The sequence below is a fragment of the Anomalospiza imberbis genome, chromosome 13 (assembly GCF_031753505.1).
Source record: "Anomalospiza imberbis isolate Cuckoo-Finch-1a 21T00152 chromosome 13, ASM3175350v1, whole genome shotgun sequence".
Taxonomy (NCBI): Eukaryota; Metazoa; Chordata; class Aves; order Passeriformes; family Viduidae; genus Anomalospiza; species Anomalospiza imberbis.
In genome coordinates this window covers 9,361,030-9,380,520 of record NC_089693.1, presented here as the reverse complement: position 1 = coordinate 9,380,520, position 19,491 = coordinate 9,361,030, and the positions used below count along the sequence as shown (strand labels likewise).

Genomic DNA, 19,491 nt, shown 5'->3' with positions numbered 1-19,491 from the left:
CAATGACTTGTGTATTTCTCAGTGATGGTTTTTAGGGTATTGCTTTAAGTCAAATGCCTCATGTGTCACTGTGATGGAATAAAGCTTGTTTATGATATTATAAACTGTTAGGGAGATAGCATGCACAATATGTAATTTTAAATGCCCACACTCCCTCTTGATTTACTTTTCCATAACCTGCCTGTAAGTTTTGTGCACAAGAGTCTTGGAAAATCAGCCCGTCAACAAGTTCAGCATGGTACAATAATTAATACGGTTGTGTGAGCAAGTGGTGCCATTATGTCAGTCTGTACACTCGGGTTGTGTGGGCATTCATGGGAGCAGGACAGCCTTTCCCATACTTCAGTTTGCAGTGGTAATTTGGGCAAAGGCCACCTGGACCACCACAAATCAGCAGGAGAGATTTTGATGGTGATTGTGGTTCTTACAGCTCACCTGTAGGCTGAGAAACAAGTCCCTCCCATGCTCTCCCCTGTCACTTTTCTCCTACAGTGAACTGGAAGTTTGCTGCCTTATTGATTTTAATCTAGAGGTTCAGTGGTTGACAGCATTGCTGCCATAGCTCTCCTTAGCTTGGAATGATTTCCTCAGATACTGTCAAGTGGGTCTCCATCAAATGAACACATGAGAAGGACGTGAGGAGTCCTAAACCAGCACAGGAATTTTATCAGAAGGAGATGGGTCTATGGTAGCTGCCTGACCCTCAGGAGAAATGCATAGGATTTCTTTTTGTTTGTACTGTTTTTTTTACATGGAAAGCATTATTTAAAAGCATTGGAAAATATTTAATCACAGAAGTAGGATTGCAATTTCATATGACATCAGAATATGGAAAAAAAACCTAAAAATAAGCCTCAACAGGAAATATTTTTGTATTTGACAGTGGCACCAATGTGCCCTGGTGTGATTTTTGAAAGCTGATGGTCCTCTCCTTTCACAGACATAATGTCCACACTTCCATCTGTGTTACTCTTGATTTTCCACTGCATGCACTGAAGTGAGACCAGTTTTAAAAATTCCATGGTAAAGCATTTAAAAGAACCTTCATTTGGATGTTTGCAAATGCATTTAATAAGTTAATTCAAAAAAATAATGCCAGATATACTTCCCAGAAATTGGAATCTCTTTCTATTGTGCACCTGAGGCGTTCTGCATGTTGGACTCTGGCTGACCTGTCACACTGTTTGTGCTGGATGGGGAACATGTGCTGTGCTGTGTGAAGGTGGAAAAACCCACTGTATCCAGGTGCAAATTTTGAATATGCATTCAGTAAAGCTTCCATGCATTATTACTGTTTTATGGACTCCAGGAAATATATGGACTAGAGTTAATGCAAATTTTTAAGTAGGCCCAGAGATAATTAACATATCCAAATGTCTTGGAGATTGTCTTCCCCTTCACACTTTGTACCTGCTGTACATACCCATATCTGAAAGGGAAATGTTCAGAGTTGCAAAACAGGAGGTGGAGGAGCTCTAAGAGGTGCATGAAAATCTGCCTTTGGGCAGAGATAAAATTCTCAGCTGTGCTACTCTCACGAAGCACTTCATCCTTCTTCCTGAGATCAGATTTTCATCCCTAAAATGGATATAATGCATAAGCTTAAAAAGCTCTTGTTATGTCTGTGCCAAGTTTTCTTTGCACAACTACATGCAAGGGCTGAGTATTTAAATACCATATTGTGGAGGATGTTTTCTAATTCATGATTATGTATAATTTTTTTTTTACATTCTAGGATATAACTTTTATGTTCTTCATTGGGAATGTTAATCAGTGATTTTTTTAAAAGAAAGTCATGCTTCTAACAAACATTATAGAGCATTACATTCTTTTTTGCCCATTTTAAAATTCTGCCTTTATCTGTCTCCCAAGCTCTGGCAAGTGTTTGCCTCAGGCTGGCTACTGAGAAACTGGGCAGAGTGTGTTACAATTTATATTGGTTTGTTGGTTATGTTTCCTTTCAGAACCTCTGTGTGTTCTCCAGGGTCTGGGACTTCTGAGCTGTTTGCCAGCTACACTTGCAAATCTTCAAGTTCTAATTCTCCAGACCACTTAGAAAAGGAGGGAATTGGAGCGATGCTGAGCCTTTCTCAGTGTAGTTTCCATGTCAGATGTGACAGATTCAGAGGAATGGATATGTATTGAGAGTTCAGATTTATATCTTTCCATCTATGTAGTCACGTGTACTTTTTAATATTGGGAGGCAATTAAATACTGGAAACTCAGGGACAAATTATTCATATTTTTCATCCTGAGCAGCTGTCCAGGATGGTTGGGCCTAAAAGCTGATTAGAGACTTGGTCTGCCTCTCTGACTATCACCAAGGATAGTGAATAGCCTTCCTCCCTGTTCTCAGGAGAGTATCTTCTCTATGTTCTAATGCTGGTGCCTGTGGGACAATATTTACCAGTGCAGATAAGCAGATACAGGGTTTATATGGCTCTGATTGGGCAAACAAGAATGTAAACCTGGGCAACTAAGTCTAGATTTTCAATGCATTGCCAGTGATGTAATGCACCAGTATTTGAAGGATGTGCCTATCAGGGTTTTTTAAAAAGGGTTTCTCTCTTTTCTAGAGGTTTTTCTGTCAAAATAGTAATTTATGGAATATCATCCAAGAAAACAAACCAGTTTGCTGTTGTTCAGAGAGCCCTTAAAGTCAGCAATGGAATGAAAAGGTACCCTGGGACTCTGGTGAAGGCCATCACATCTGTCAACAGCGAGTAAAACAGAATTTGTGTGGAGTTTTTGTAAACTCATCTGAACAATGTAATTAACTCAGAAATTGGCAAATAGCAACTTAATTATGCTTTAAGTACTTCAATCCTTATTCCTTTTAGCAGGAACAGGTAGGTGCTGTCCTTGGCAGTTAGATGCAGAAGGAGCTGCAGGTGTCGGGTATTGTAGTGCGGTTGCTTTCTGCTTGGACTAGTTAGGGAGGGATCCACGATTTCTTCTCCCTGCCCACAAATTCCATGTTCACTCTGTTACTGCTCACAAAGAAGGAAGGAGGGGATACAGACTCTTTTCAGTGCCAAAAGCCTCAACTAGCTCATAGGTGCCAAACAGCCAAGCAACATTTCATCCCTTCCTGGATGCCAAAAGCCTCAAGTATCCCTGCTCCACCTGCCAAAACCTCCAACTCTGTCCTGACAACTCCTGCAGAGCAGGCCTGTGCTGTCAATATGAAATTTTGCAACACTCTGACAGCGGAAAAAATCTGGATACAGTATAACACTGAAAAACACGCTGAGATTCGCCTTCAGTTTAGTATGAAAGTGAATTATGCTGTAAATATTTCCTGTGTGTGACACTTGTGCATGCTTTATTCTCCAAAATTTGAATTTATTCAAAACTTCTGTAGAATGAAAATATGTTGCAGAATTCAACACTGAGAGGTCTAAAGTCCATCTGAGCCCCCAGATGTATTTTTTCATGTAGCTCAATAAGTCCATCATCTGCCTTTTGGCTGATTCCCTGCTGGTGATTCACCTTGTACTGAGCTTTACCAGCTTGTGTTTCTGCAATGTTATTATGGGGCACAGGTTCCATTTTGCAGTGAGTTTGCAGTGCTGAGGCCAAGTGCAAGGAATAGGTAATGTAACAATTTAAATGTTAATAATGTTAACAATTTAAAAACTAAATAATTCTAAACATCTGCTTAAAATAGCTGCATTTACTCACAGGTGTGTTTTATCAATCTAAAATAATGATGCATTGTTTTTTCTCCAGGATTTTAAAATTCCAGATAGGTTCTTTTTAACATACAGAGTAAAACATAATTGACTTTGGTACATAGAAGTAAAAGATTTATTAAACTCAATGACATATACAGTGCACAATTAGGTAATATATAATGCACTCAGCAATAGTAGAATTATACCAGGAAATGTCTTGAAATCTGTTTTAAGGAAACAAAAGGAGTTTTTAAGCTAAAACCAGGTAATGCAGGATCCTTTATTAATAATTTTTATTTGTCTGGAAATATGTTTTGACTGTTCTATTTAGTCACTGCCACAAGTGAAATAGTTTTTCCTAGATCTGTAATCTGCATTCTCCACCTCACTTAGAATACAAAATAGAGGTGTAAATCATTTTTGTATGTATCCTTAGCAGAGAAAGAGATTTCTAGTGTAGCTTGTTTCAAAGCTCTAGACATAACAGCCAGAGTTAAAAGTGAAGCATACAGTGCTGAGGCTGAATAGCACATCCAGTGATTATCCGCAGGTAAATTCTTGTTCTTTCCTGCTCACACATACAGTCATCAGTGCAATTTGATACCTCTTCCACCAAATGTAGTGTCTGCAAACAAGAAACTGGGAAACGCATCACAGAGCTACTCAGGCAGGATATGTTCCCTTCAGTGCCATAATTTCTCATGCTGCCTCTCTTTGGAGCTGTTGTAGGTATGAGGAGAAGCAAATGGAACAGAGCAGTGCTGCACATGAAGATTAGTGAAGAGCAAAAAAACCTTGTGCTTTGGAAGACTCTGAAAGTCAGGACAGTGTTAATAGTATTTATGGGTTGTGAAAGTGGGAAGAAACAAAGAAAAGGAAATGCTTCATCTCCTTTCAAAACACCATCAGGGATGAAATTCACTCCTGGGAGAAGGGCCAGCACTGAGCTTTGGGTATTGCTTAATTTAGGCCTTCAGTGGTACAGAAGTGTTTATACTCTTCAACAGGTTCCTTCCCTTGGATGAGTTTAATCTGAAGAACCTCAATTCTGTATTTAATTATAAGAAATACATTGTTAAATAGCAATATGCTATAACTGTGCCAGTGTAACTCCTTTTGGTAATTTTCTTTTAGAATTTGGCAAGCCTTAGTGAATTAATACAAACCAGTTTAGTAAGCAGCTGTGAGAAAAACAAAAGCACAGCCACCCAGAGAGCTGCAGTGACATTGGCATAACAGGTGTATTGGTAAATATTCCTCCATATCCAGATCCTTACTTGAAATGACAGAGTTATTTTCTGAGCCACATCACTTTAACCTGTTTGAATAGAGCATTTCTGTGTATCCATCCAGCCCCAGGGGTGATCTGTGTACCGTTGCTACATCTGCTGCCCAGGGGTTGCACTGAATCTCTCCTAGGACCTGACAGAGCTGGGCACCTTGCCCTGGGGAGGTGTTTAGGGGCTGTCACAGGGCAGGATTTGTGTTGAAGTGTGCATGGCACAGGGACTGTCACCTGGGGGCTCTGGCAGAAGAATCTGTGTGCCAGGTCTCTGCGTTTCTTTCACTGCACATACTGCTGCTGTAACTCTCGTGTCAAATACCATGGGCTTGCCTTGTGTTTGTGTTTAAAGAAAAATTGTATGCTAAAAGCTCTGTAAAAACAAACATTTCAGGTATCAGGGCATTTCTGTTAAGAAGCCGAATCTTTGTTACACTGAATACTAAACATTTACATATCCAAGCCTTATGTAATAGTTGTCTGAATAATAATAAAACTGCATAAACTGACCTTCGTTCTCTGGCACCACTTCTCCTTTGAAGTCTGCATGACCAAATTCAAGACAATTATGTCATCCTTCATAACAGCCAAACAAAAGTTTGGCCAAATAATCTTTTTTTCTCCATCTGACAGCGCTGTGTTTGATTTTTGTAATGTGTATCAATGTAGCTGTTGTTATTTACTGGGTGTTACAAGTGACAATAAAAATCTCCTTGTTTTGGAGCAATGATCAGCCCTGTTAACATCTGGATTTCATTTATTTTACCTCAGTGCCTACTTCTGCTATACTGGGTTACTTTGGGTAGTAGGTTGCAAGGGGAATATGGCCTGAGAACTCATGCACACCAATAATTTGCAGAACATGGTGGTGTACTGTATGTGCCCATATGTGACAGAAGCAAAAACAGAGCCCTGGACAGAAGAAGGGAAACTGGCACTAACACTTTCCCCTCGGTTCAAACCTACCAGTGCCACACTCCAGTAAAACTCTCTGTGGACAGCCCTGTCTCGGTCACTTAAGGGTTGTCAGCACAGAGCTCAGATTGCACACCACTGGCCTCAGACCTCGAGGAAGCCTGGGCAAACTGTCACCTCAGTCTTTGAGCCTCTGTCTATGTCATCAAGTGCTTCAAAACTCAAGAGTTCATTTTCCCTTACCCCCTGATTCAAATAATGATTGTCCAGGTCCATGTTTAGTGCTGTGACTTTTTTTGCTTTCAAAATGAGTTAGATTGGGATGAAATATTTTGAGTCTACCTTTACCATATACACTGGATTTCGGCAGAAACTTTGTATAGGTTGTTAGCTATTGCTCTGACTGCAATGTTTGCATCTAACCCCGTGTTCACATGTGGTACAACTCTTCCAGGGACGTGTTTTCCCATCCAGCTTTACGTAAAGAGCAGCAATCTAGGATTCACTGCAGCACTTGTGGCTTCACCATGTAACATCATGGGTGCACATGTGCATGTCCATGCACACATTTACGTTTGTGCTGGTACATAAATACTTCCACAATGAATATGCAAAATATATGTGTTGCACTTTGTCTGTTGCAAAATTAAGGCACTAAAGGAAAAACTATTCTAATATGGTCCAGTGTTTCACTGCTGAACCATCTTAGAATTATGACTAAAGTCAATAAAGACAAGAAAAGCTGAAGTCAAGCAAGTTGGGAATGCAGTCCTGATGTACAATAATATCCTTCTGTGTCCAATTGTAATTAGCTCTCAATTTAATTCCTAAATGAGTTTCCAAGGCTTTGTTGGTGTAAATCATGATGTTGGTGATATTTTCTTTATTTTACTTCAATTTAGTACCATGGTGAAGACAAATGTAATGTGTAGAGTTTATGAAACCAGACAGCTAGTAAATCAATATTATTTTGGTAGTAAATTACTAAGTCAGTGCAAGCTGCTTTTAACTCTTTCCCATGGGACAAATAGCTTGAACTAGCTGGAGCTTAAATCAACACTGTGGGCACTGAATTAGTCAATGGTTCTAAAGAAGGCTTTGTTGGCATAAAGTTCTGCTTTGATCGTCATAGTATTTACAGCTTTTTAATTAGATACAGTTCAGAACAATGGCTTTTATCAAAGCAGTTTGGGAAGTGAACAACTGGACTTTGTTTAGAGCTTTAGATGACACTCTGTCTGTTAATATCATGTGGCTGGTATTAATACAATGATGAAGTTAGGATTATTTTAGGCATTGTCAAAGAAGCTAGCTATTCTAAAAAAGAGTGGCATGTGTTCATTTTTTGCTATCACAAGTTTAGTCATTTCTCAACATGCTAAAACCCAGTCATTTGCTTTGGGCTTGCAGGGAACAAACTAATTTTGCACCCATAAATTTGAAAAAAGTGACTCTTTTGTTCATCTTGATTTATTTTCATGTGCTGAGTGACTTGTTGGGAAGAGCTGAGCTTTTTTTTTTTTTTGTCAAGACTGAAGGCAGTTGGTTCCATTTTCAGTGTCAGACATTTCAGACTTGGCTTCTGATTTAAAGTAAACCCAACATCAGTGTGAAAATTCCTCAGGGATCTTGGCAGAGCTGGGATCTATAGTTTTTGGAATGGTAGGTTGGCCTAAGAGTGCTTTTAAAGCTTTATGGTAAGCAATTGTAAAATTTGTTAATTTATAAAAGCAAGAAAGTTAAGAAGTCACTGATGTTTTTAGACCAACTTCAGCTATTCAGAGCTCAAATAGTGATGCTTATCCTCTAATAAACAATTCACTTTTTTTTTTTTGACAAGTTAACCACTGAAGTCAATGAGAATGAAAAAAAAAAACATTGGCTGGAAATAGTTGTTTTATTAAAGCTTGAGTTAAATTTTCATGTTCTCTCAGTTGTGATTCTTTTGGGGCAGAATAAATATTGGTCAATATTTTCTGCCACCTGAGAAAAATTACTCACTGCCTCACTTTTATCCACAATCTGACTTTCACAATGATGCCAAAAGCCATTACTTTATGTTAGTGGTATTTTTATGTGCAAACTATCACTATGGTGGTTTGAGAAATTGGTGTTTTAATCTTAAGGTGAGTGTAATACAGGATTCTAAAAATCTTAGTTTCATTGTAACAGGCCCATGAGGTGTTTGAAGATGATGCCGATGCCTTGTCTGTGTGCTCGAGACTTTAGTTCCTACACAGCAAGTTGGGCATAGAGGAGTTGGGAACAGCAGCATGTTTGGACACAACAGTGCTTTGGCAGGAGGCAACACATCGTCTACACTGGATCTTCAAAGGCTCTGCTTTTCCCCCATATAATTATTAAGCATTAAAATAGCAGACTTGAAATATGGTAAATAAGCAGCAAAGTAACATAATTGGTACTATTAATGCCAAGCAGCAAAACATATTCCAAACAATTTTTTTTTCCTCCTTTCTGCATTTCCCTTTAGAACTCCAGAACAACCCGCTCAGATGAAGACAAGGATGATTCCTGGGATGCCTGGGGGGCCTGGAGTGATTGCTCACGGACCTGTGGAGGGGGAGCCTCCTACTCTCTGAGGAGATGCTTAAATGGCAGGTAAGCCACATGCTGGTGTGTGGGGGGGTTCTTCTGCAGCTCTGGCACATTTCCAATCCTCTCTGGATGCTTCTGTTTCTGAGAACAAGTGCTGTGTAAGATAGATCAAATGTCATAGAATTCTGCTTTTAATACATGTTTGTAATAGACAAATAAATTAGGCTTTAACTCTGAACTTTAATGTGTTATGAAATATAATTGTGGAAGAGAAGGAATTATTTATTTGGTATGGTCAAATAGAGAGGGGAGTCCCTTTCACTGTAATACAGATCAAAGGGTCCGTCACCTGTGTACAAATTAGCCTGCACTTGGACATGACCTGGCATAATGGTCAAGTGCCTGCTGCTCTTATGGATGTCTCAAATTCTGCTTTCTGTTAGGGAAGGAAGGACAAGAGGCCACAGTCTCAAATTGCACCAAGGGAGATTCAGGTTAGGTGTTAGGAGGAATTTCTTTACATAAAGGTGATTAGGCACTGGAATGGGCTCTCCAGGTAGGCAGTGCAGTCGCTGTCCCTGGAAGTGTTTAAGGAAGGACTGGACCTGGCACTCAGTGCCATGGTCTAAAGTGACACTGTGGCACTGGGTCACCGGTTGGACTCAATGATCTGAGAGATGTTTTTCAACCAAATTGTATCTCTGATTCTTCTCTGCCAGTTCTTCCTATGCAGTGGTCCTGGTAGCCATATGTTTTCATGTATAAGTCTTAGTGTGAGTTGAAGAGAATACATGCAGTGAAAGCCTTTTGCGCCAGTGGTAAAACTGGACTAATGTAGGACTTGTTGGTACAATCCTTAAAGTAGGAGTAATGCACTAGGCCTGTAGTGAGGCAAGAAAAGATCCCAGCCAGCTTTGAGGCATCTGTGCTGGCATCCAGATTTGCCTGTTTTACTTGAATTATTCTTAAACGTTTTTAAAACTGATGATTGCGCTTACATTTTTATTTAGTTGAATGCAGTATCAGCCAGGAAGTCACTTTTTCTTAAGGAAGGCTTGGAGGGTGATGTGCTACTTAAGGGCAAACTGCATGAAATACAGAGCTAAAGATGATTGATTAAAGCACTGCCTGTTTCTTTAGTGAAAAATGCACAAAGATCTTAGGGAAAAGTAATAGTTCCAGCAAGAAGCCTTGATATTCTACCAATGTGTTAGGGACTGTGAAACAAGCTCAATAAATTGTAGCAGTATAAATTCCACTGTGGTTTTATTAATATTTTTAATGTGCTCCCCTGTGAAAAACGTGTTTTCCATACCTTGACAAATGCATAGTTTAAAAGGTTTTTTCTATGTTTGATTTTTGTAGTAAAGTCTGGGAAATGTACAATTGTGAAACAAAGTTTTCACATTTCTGTGTATCATAAACATTTTTAATTTGCATGTTGTGATGCAGTAAGTCTTGCAAAAGATTGGAAATTTGAGACTTGAAATACCTTGAGCTTTAACAGTTGTACCTTCAGCTGACCTGAGCTCTTGCTTCAGGCATCCATTTTTTTTCCTTTTCAGATGCTATTTTTCAGTCTCTCTCAGACATTATAAAAATTTGTTATTTTCATGCAAGAAGAAGGAAATTTATTCAAAGAGATGTAAATTATCAGTTATATGTTCACACATTCTTTAATGTAAGGCACATCTTTTTGGTATGAAGGAATTATTCCAAAACAAGCTTCCTGATTTTAGAGAAATCACTAATTATAATTTCTTGTCCAGTCATTTGAAATATGTTTTAAGTTCTTTCAAAGTCCTGATATTGCCATTTTTAACATAGAAGAATATCTTACACTGTGCAAAAGTGCTGATTCGTTAGTGAGAAGTTTGGCAGAGTGTATCTTTAAAAAAAGTGTGAAACCCAACCTCCCCAGATTTATGAGACCACAATAAATAACCATGACTCTATTACATGCCTTTTATTTCAGCTACTAACAACAGACTGAGGATCTGAATTGCCTGGATGTCAGGATTCACATGCATGGGGCACATTTGCATGCAGTCCATGAGAATTCTGTTTAGCTTAAAATTATTAATCAGATATTCAGATCTTTTCCTCTAGGTCACATCACATTTTTAGCAATAACATGGTTGCAATCAGCATAGAGCAGTCTTAGAGATGTCTTTTTCACAAAATAAATGTGGTTTTCATAAAGTTTGCAGTAAATTGGGCTTGCAGGGAAAGTCACGCGTTCTTTGCTGAGGAGAGACAGCAGTATAAAGCTGAATACCCAGAACCCCTTTTTATTTAAACTTTGTATTTAGACTCCAGATTATGGTAGGGCAGTAGCAATAAAAGTCTAGTTTTCGGAGAAAAACTAGCTGTAAAACAGGCAAGGTTGTGTTTTGCTATTATACACTGTAAGCATTTTTACTCTTTTTTTTTTTTTTTTAGGAACTGTGAAGGTCGGAATATTCGATACAAAACCTGCAGTAGTAATGTGAGTCTGGCCTTTAATCCCGTTTTACTCATTCAAAAAATGTGTTAAAGTTTTAGAAATGCTGCTTCTTATTTAAAACCTTATGGTGCATAATTTTCTTTCCATCATTACCATTTTTAAACAGTTCAGTCTGCATGACACCATGAGGTCTCAAATTTAGACTTCCCAAATGGACATTTTCTTTTGAAATTGTAGTGCCAATTGTGATTCAGAATATTTTATATCACTTATTAGGAGAGTTACACATTTTGGAGGATTAACAGATCAATTCTCATCTTAAACTAGCAAGTGTTTTTCCTGGGGGTGCAGTCTTGTAGATGAAGCATTAAACTGAGCTCAGGATAATTTGTGATCGTTAGTGATACAGTGACTCTCCTCATGTGAACAAAGAGTCCCTGGTCCCTTTCAGATCTTAAATAGGATAATTACTCCTTATATTCCCTCTGTTTGCCTAAACCCAGATCTTTATATGTCTGTATGCAAGAACATGCACATTTAGGTGCACTGGCACAGATGATGTCCATGAGTTTGAAGCTTGAGGTTTGACCCTACAGTTGCTGTTGCTGTGATGCAATCACATTTTGTTTTTATAGCCACGTTTTATGAAAACCATTCACATACAGCAAACCTCATGACTTGTGTTCCACTGACTTGTAATTGTGCTTTGTGCTGTTTAAACAACTGCTGCCCTTCAGCCCGGGTCTAGGCTGACCAAGGTGAGCAGCTCAGGCAGGACTTTGTGGTACCGAGGGTACCTTTCCTATGGGTTGAGTGGTGCCCAAAGGCATGTAAGCTCAGTTGATACTCAGTCATTACCAATGCCATCCTTTTTGCCAGCAGCAGGCAGCTGTGGAGTGTGACATGTTCTCCTTAAGATGCCTGACATTGGAAGTTGCCCAGTAAATATTGAATCAGTGCATCTCCTAGGAGAGCTGACCATTCCTGCTTTTCAGTTTGCCACACCTACAGTGTCTGCTGTGCCAGTTGGCTCCTGCCCTCCTTGAGAACAAGGCTTGCTCACACCGTGAGTAGCTCTGCACTCCACTGCTCAGTGTTGGATGGATTTCCCACCACAGCAGCTCACAGCCGAAGTTCCTGCTGGCAGAAGCAAATGGAAGTGATAAATGAATCAGTCCCAGTGCATGCAGAAATCAGATTCTGGAGACAAACCCTGTGCCTTGCCCTTTCAGAAGAAAAGGCCCAGCAGCTTGGTGCATGAGCTCATAAATAAAAATGCTACCTGCAAAAATACCCTGATGTTTAAAAGCTGAGTGATAACTTGCTAACTTGCAGTCAGGATGTAAGCAATGAACAAACTGTCCCTGAGTGCTGCGCTGCTTATCTAAATGTGTGTTTGTATGCACTGTATACACTTACAGCCCTCTGAGTGCTGGATCCTGTGCACTGCAGCTTCCTGCAGGAGTACAGAGAGGTCATCCCAGTGCACCTTGTTCCTCCAGCACCAGGCCTGGGCAACTGCCCAGTGCACGGAGAAGGGAGGATGGTGAGGTCAATGTGGGCATGTTTCCTGCTGTCGTGCACAGCTCTGTATGCTTTTAGGATATCTATTGTATTTTAGTATAGCTGTGGATGCTGTTCATTTTAAGATTTATGCAGTAGAAATCTAATGGAAATGACAGTGCTTTGTGCTTCATCATAGAGAAAATTAAGATGATTCTCATATCCTCTCTGAACTCCCAGAGAATTTATCTGAAATCACTGGAGCCTGTTTTTTAACTTTAGGACCTATTTTAAAGTGATAAGTGGCAGGCACCTTGTATGTGAATCTGTTTGAATTTATGATGATTCAGATGCTAATTTCCAGACAGGAAACTGCCTTTACAGTTCTGCTTTTGGGGCATGTCTGAAAGGGATCAGGTTCCCGTTTCAGTTCAGATACAGGCAGAGTTTCTCAGGAATGGTTTTTCCTAGATTATGGGCTAGATAATGAAGAACTCCTGAGAAAAATATATTTAATGAGATTTCCACTGTTGATACAGTTGATCTCTGAAATTGGCATCCCTGAATTCAAACCCCATGTCAGATCTGAGTTAACCTTGAAACAGGAGCTTACACCTCATGTAAATCTGAGACTACTAGGCCAGTTTAGTTTCAAATTATATAATTTTCCCAAAAGCATTATTCCTAATCAAGGCTTCTCACTTTAGGAGTGAAATTGTAGTTTGAAAATTAAGAGTTTATACTAGCTTCTTTCCATATTAATAGGTATAACTGGTAACCACATGAGACATTCGGTATAAATACATAGTGTAAAGCTGTCTGCAAATGTAATTTTGCCATATGATACATTACACCACTAACATCTATATTGGGGAGTACAAATGAAGCACAACTTAATATGTGTGTCATTCTAATGAAAAGAACAAGAATCATTTTACCAGAAAATTGGTTTCATGTGGATTTGTAATGGAATAGTAGTAAGTTCATTGAACTCAAGCATAGTTCCAGAATAATATTAGTGATATTTAAATCAAAAAATGAATTTAAGGTCTTAACAACAAAATAATTGCTAAGATTAAGGTGTATGTATAGCCTGCTTATCTTTCTGTCATAACTGAGATGCCAGGTGCATGATTTCCTAAAACTGCATGTGTGCTTTCAGCCTTCCATACAGATATTTGAGAGAAATAAACTATCCATTGTATGTTGTTCAATGAGATTTTCAGTCTTTCTTGCACCCCTTTTTTGAATTTCAGTTTTTCTATATAGTGTTACATTCTAATGCTATGATGTGCACTATGTGGAAGTGTTTAAGTTAATCCTTTAGGGTCCTATTCACAGAACAAGTTATTTGGGCCGTTTCCCCATAAATTTTACATTCTTGTGTGCCAAAAAATCGCTTATATTTTTGCCAGAGTGATTCTTCCACAGTCAGAAAAAACACTATTTTGTAAAAGATAGCTCCATGTTTAATTCCACTGTAAACTTTTATTATATGCAGATAATGCTCACACTTGTTCAACACATTTATCTATAACTGTTCCAGCATCCACTTAACCATCTAATTTATCCCATTCAGAAAATCCTGGCTGTATTGTGTCTACTTTAGACTGTAATATTTCACCTTGAGTACATAGTTTCTCTCTAATGTGTTCATTTATTTAGTATATATTTACAATGCTGATGCACCATAAGGCTCCCTTGGCTGGGGTGGTTTCCAGCTCAGGTACCTTGATTCTGCTTAGAAGTGGCCTGAAAATTGTGTAGGAAAAACACTGAACTTGAAGCTAATTTCAAAAAGAAAACAAAACAATGACTTCATCAGTTTTGGCTGGGTTTCAACAAAATGAGATTCAAAGAATAAAACGAGACAAAGGGCTAGACTTTCTTTGGTGTCATCATTTTTACTGGGAATTTTCTTGCCTTCTCTTTTGTGCTTTTTTCAGTAATTGTTGGCAAGAGTCACAGGGTCTGATGCAACCTTCATATTTTGTACATGAACATTGCCTACAAAGATACAGATTTCCCAGGTCAGCTTTGTTTTCAAAGGTTGAGGGCTCTCATTGCCTAAACTCAAAGATGCATTTCATAAGGAGCCAGCCCTTGGATGCAGTAGTTTTTAATTGTGTGTCACCAAAATAAAAAAAAAAAAGGAATATATATGTGTGTATGTATATGTGTGTGTGTGTGTGTGTGTGTTTTTAATCTTCATGGTAGTCATGTCTAAAGCATCTTTTTCAGATCTAATATGTTCATAAGTCATGTCATAAATACATTTCATTCCACTGCAAGGTCTGGGTGTGATTACTTTTGTCAGCACTGTCATGTATTAGACCTCATAGATATGTCTTCAGCTCCTTATGCAGCGCATGAACCTACAAATGGCCTGGCCATGGTTCAGTGGATTGAGTGTGATAGAAAAGCTATTGCTGAAATTAAGAAATTGGAGAAATCCTGAAATTAGTAGCAAAAAAATTTAACAAGTAAGAAAAAATGTGAAATATTGAGACGGAAGAGAGAATGGTGGAATGAAGTGATGTCTGAAATAGATTAAAACCAGAGACACACAAACAGGATGAGGGCTGGGTCCCCCATATCATTGTCTCTATGATATTATGACCCTGCCCACTTCCTGAACATAGTTCACCCTTGCCTACCATTCCCATTTTTGCCCTGCCTTTTCCTTTGTATTTTTTAAACTCCCTTTCACTTTTCCAAACCACTCTAATGGAAGTAAACTGATGTTTACAATTCCTCTTGTTGTCTTGATTGCATTCATTCTGTGCTTAGTTGTGTTTCTCTTTAAACTCCTTTCTTTACACAAATATTTATTGTTCCCTGGAATACTGGGATCTGGACTTGGTTGCCATGCAAACTCTGATGTAATGCAAATGATAAATAATTTCAGGTCTTTGATATCCCCCTGTGATGCTCCTTTTATGCTTCTGCTTTTGCACAGAGCTCAAACATAAAGCAGGTGGAGCTGGCATGTGAATCGAGCTGCCAGAATCACTTTGGGTCCTTTGTAGGTGCCAAAAGAGAATAGGGACATGAGGATTCGCTTGCTCTGAAGCAGCCAGGAGGCGAGTGGAAAGCAGGAGCTGCATTGTGTTGAATCAATGAGAAACATACAGTAACCATGGGCTTGACATCCTGACTTTGTGGTGTTTGTGTCTTGGCATCGCATCAACGCCCAGTGATAATGGACTGTAACAGCAGCCTGTCAGAGCTCAGCTGAAGGCCATCACTCTGCCTGCTTGACAGATTACTCTAATTCTTTGTGATGAAAATGTAGCTGTGCATGGCTGAGTGACACTGCTCCCAAATGCTGCTTCTAACTTTACCTGAATCTAACGTCCACTTACTATTTTTTGATCCTTAGTTGCTCCCCTGTTTGCATTGGTGGGAGGGAAGCATATGGTATCCATATGAAACTCTGAAGTCCTCTCTGCTTTTTAGCCTTGCTATTGTTGAAAATGAGAGGTGACAGATAAGTCAGAGCCAAAATTCTGCTCTCATTTACACCACTGCAAACTTGCTGAATTTCTGGGGAGTGACACTGCAGTGAATATGTGTGGCTTCTCACGGTATTTACTTGATGTTCGTAGAAGCTCCCACTGGAGGGATTTTGTAGAGGTAAAATACTCCCTGTGCCTTATTCCATCATTTCAAAAAATATGGGTCAAACTAGAATCATCCAGATTAAAAATAATACAAAATGTGTTAGTATCATTCTAAATTATTGTCACTGTAAGGTGTAGCATTAGAGCTGAAAAGTTTTACTGGGAAAGTTCAGTAACTTGCTCAGTGCTCAGCTGCAAAAACTCCATATGTTGATCAGTAGACAGAATACTGATTTTTAGGAGGTGTTTTATGTAGATTGCAACCAATTCAGGGACAGTTCTAGGCTACTGTTTGCTACGGTGAAAAAAACTCCAGACTGAGTGCAGTATTGTTGGGGGCATTGGACTGAAATTCAAAACTTTCTCCTGTATATTTTACTCTCCAGTCCTGTATAATGCACTTGCTATTTTGTCAGCTTTATTCAGGGAAGGTTCAGTTCACTGATAAGGTTGGAGCTGTGCTTGGGATCAGTATTGTTAACTAATACTTACTAATAGGTTCCATGAGTTTGCCTGACACATCACAATCTTTCAGTTTTCCATCCAATGAAAACAAAACTTTACTAAAATCAGCCCCACATCTGGCTTAGATGTGCAGTTGGAATTCTTGGAAGAATATCCTTTCAGTCTGGCATATGGACTCTTTGACACTGGACATACTTTCAGATGAAGTCTGCAGTGAGGAATTGTTTGACACAGTAACTCCTTTGCCAGTACTTTACCAAAATTATTTTCAAATCAATCAGTATTCATCTCCATTCCTGTCACTATAGTTTAATATTAACATCATTGTTTGGGTGCAATGCCTGATGTAGAAAAAAATATTTTAGAATGTTTTATTTCAAGCAGTTCTCATACTGAACTGAACAGGTCTTTCAGCTGTATATGCTGAGGCACTGTGTGGGAGAAGGTAGGCAACTGTCTCATTAGAACTGGAAATACAGGATCAATTGTTACCAATTTGAAGTTTATTTTATTCCAACAAAATAAGCATTACTGCTTACATGAGTTGAAGATGCTTTGTAATTAGACTAAAGGACTAAGCACTGACATGTCTGGTGTTTCCTCCTAAATCTTGTGCTTTTTTCAAGCAGTACTAACAATTAAATAGACAGATTATTTTCTTTTTGTTTATATGTAGCATTAATACCTCCTTCATTACTCTGACATATGAATTGATGAATGAGCATAGAGGCCTCAGAAATCCTTTAGTGGGAAAAGCTACTGAAAAGAGAAAGACTAAATATCAGACATCACCTTGTAGTTACTTGAAAAATATAGATCCTTTAGAAGCTAATTCTTACTACAGAACCAGACTTTAACTGTACTATTGGTGTTGTAAAAATTAGCATTTTTAATTATCCTCTCATATCAGTTATGTTGTTATTGCTGGAATATGCATGATATTCTGTACTTTCACTCCACGCAATGGATTAAGTAACATAAATTCTCTTAATACACACAGTAGAACTTTGTAGTGTGGTGTATTTGTCAAAGCAGATCAGTTCTTGAACAAAACCTGCCTGAAGATCTTCTGTGTTATTCATAAGATAACTTTACTGAAAATGCAAATATTCCCTAGTTTAAAAAAAAAATATTTTTTGGTTTGTTTTCAGGACTGCCCTTCAGATGTTGGTGACTTTAGAGCACAGCAGTGCTCTGCCTACAATGATGTCAAATACCAGGGACACTTTTACGAGTGGGTCCCTGTGTATAATGATCCTACTGCACCTTGTGCCCTGAAATGTCAGGCTCTGGGAAAGAACTTGGTTGTGGAGCTTGCCCCAAAAGTGCTAGATGGTACTCGCTGCAACACTGAATCCTTGGATATGTGCATCAGTGGAATTTGCCAGGTATGTTCATGGTGTGACTCTAAATGGGGCCTTTGTTGAGAGGCCCTTTGCCCTTCATTGGGTGCTTTGGGATTGTTTTTCATTCCATTTATCAGTTTAGATGTATGTGCAAGTGCTGTTGAATGGATTGTAGATAAATTACCTTTTCAGGAAGACACAGAACTTCCTGACTGCCTTAGCCATGGATATTTATCTATATAGATAAAAGGTCAATAAAATTCATTCACTCTTCTATTTATGCATGTAAAAATTAATGAACCAAGGTATTGTAGCTATGGCTTTCCAAAATTTAGTATATCTGTGGGGATGTGATGAAATTGCAGAGCCTTCCATTTCATTGTATTCATTTTCTGACTCTCATATAATCTCTGTTAAGGAGAAAATTGGACATTTTATGGGATCCAGCCCATAATGGCAGGTGTGAGTATGTAGGTCTGTCTTGTTGTATGAATGAGTGACTATATGTTGTGGCTGCATTAACTGAGTGTTTGAGTCTTTAAATGGCAATATACATTTCTAGATGTATTTATTATTTATTAGTTATGCTATTGACTTCATATAGTTGGTGCAAAAGCAGAGAGTTACAATATTTGAGGCTTGCTAGCCTTGCCCATGTCTCATTAAGAAAGCAATATTGCAAACTTGTTTTACGAACAGAGCAGTTTATAAAGAATGGACATGTTATTGCAATTAGTTTTCTTTCTCTGCAAGTGGTTGTTGCTCTGTTAAATGTCTAAAATGTGTGTGACTCAAAAATGCAGGATATGGCCCAGTGAGAAAAATAGCTCTATTATAGAGGAAAATTTGACACATTTGGCAGAAGACTGGTGCATGGATTATAGCAACATTAATATATGATCTGGACCGTGCTGTGGGTTTTATGTGGCTTCTGTGTATGCTGCAGTTCTGATGCCAGTCGTGTCAACACACGGTGCATCTGCTGCCTCTGGAACAGAATTCCTCACAGAGAGACTTCGTTTGTCAATGGTGCTTCACTGTGGGATCCAGCAGTGTTTGTTACCCTCTGTTGGAAATAGGATGTACCTCCAGAAACTCTGGGAGCACTTGCCAAATAATGTATTTCTTGTGCCATGTTCTTAGTGGCGCTTCCTATCCCAATAAAAAGGCTTTTACCCAGGAGGGTTGCCCAGCCTTTTCCAGGAGGTGCCTTTACAGCAGCCTTTGCTGCCTGTGCCCACTGCAGCCTGAGTGCAAGGCTGGATTAAGGCACTTCTGGGCTCTTCAAGGGCTTGTGCTCAGGGTGCTGTGAGGGTGCCAGTGTCTCCCACAGCGACTTCAAACGCCTCCTTCCATCTTTCATACATGGCATAAAATTCTCTTTGCCCAAATGGATCCAATTTCTGAAGAACAGTTGGGAGGTGTATTTAAAAGGGCTGCTTTCACTGTTTCTTCTTAGCATTTTGTAGTATTCATGTGTATATATGATAGAAAATGCTTGGAAATGTAAATAATACATTTTAGAATATATGAAGTGGCGGAGAAGAAATTAATCATTCCAGAAGCAGGAACTGGAACTCTTACACTGTTGATGAGAATCAATTTCTTTTCTCTGTCTCCTATTTTTTTTTCATTGTTTCTTCCAATTTCACAAAAATATTTTTCAGTGTGAGGCAAC

General features: G+C 38.8%; 1 protein-coding gene across 2 annotated transcripts in view; it reads left to right on the top strand.

The window, feature by feature from the left end:
• ADAMTSL3 (ADAMTS like 3) overlaps positions 1–19,491 on the top strand; it is a 177,417-nt gene that overhangs the window by 72,692 nt on the left and 85,234 nt on the right. For both annotated transcript variants that reach the window (XM_068203801.1, XM_068203800.1), the window contains 3 exons: positions 8,366–8,493; positions 10,873–10,918; positions 17,619–17,855. In XM_068203801.1, the coding sequence (XP_068059902.1) occupies positions 8,366–8,493; positions 10,873–10,918; positions 17,619–17,855 (411 nt within the window). The remainder of the gene's footprint in view (positions 1–8,365; positions 8,494–10,872; positions 10,919–17,618; positions 17,856–19,491) is intronic.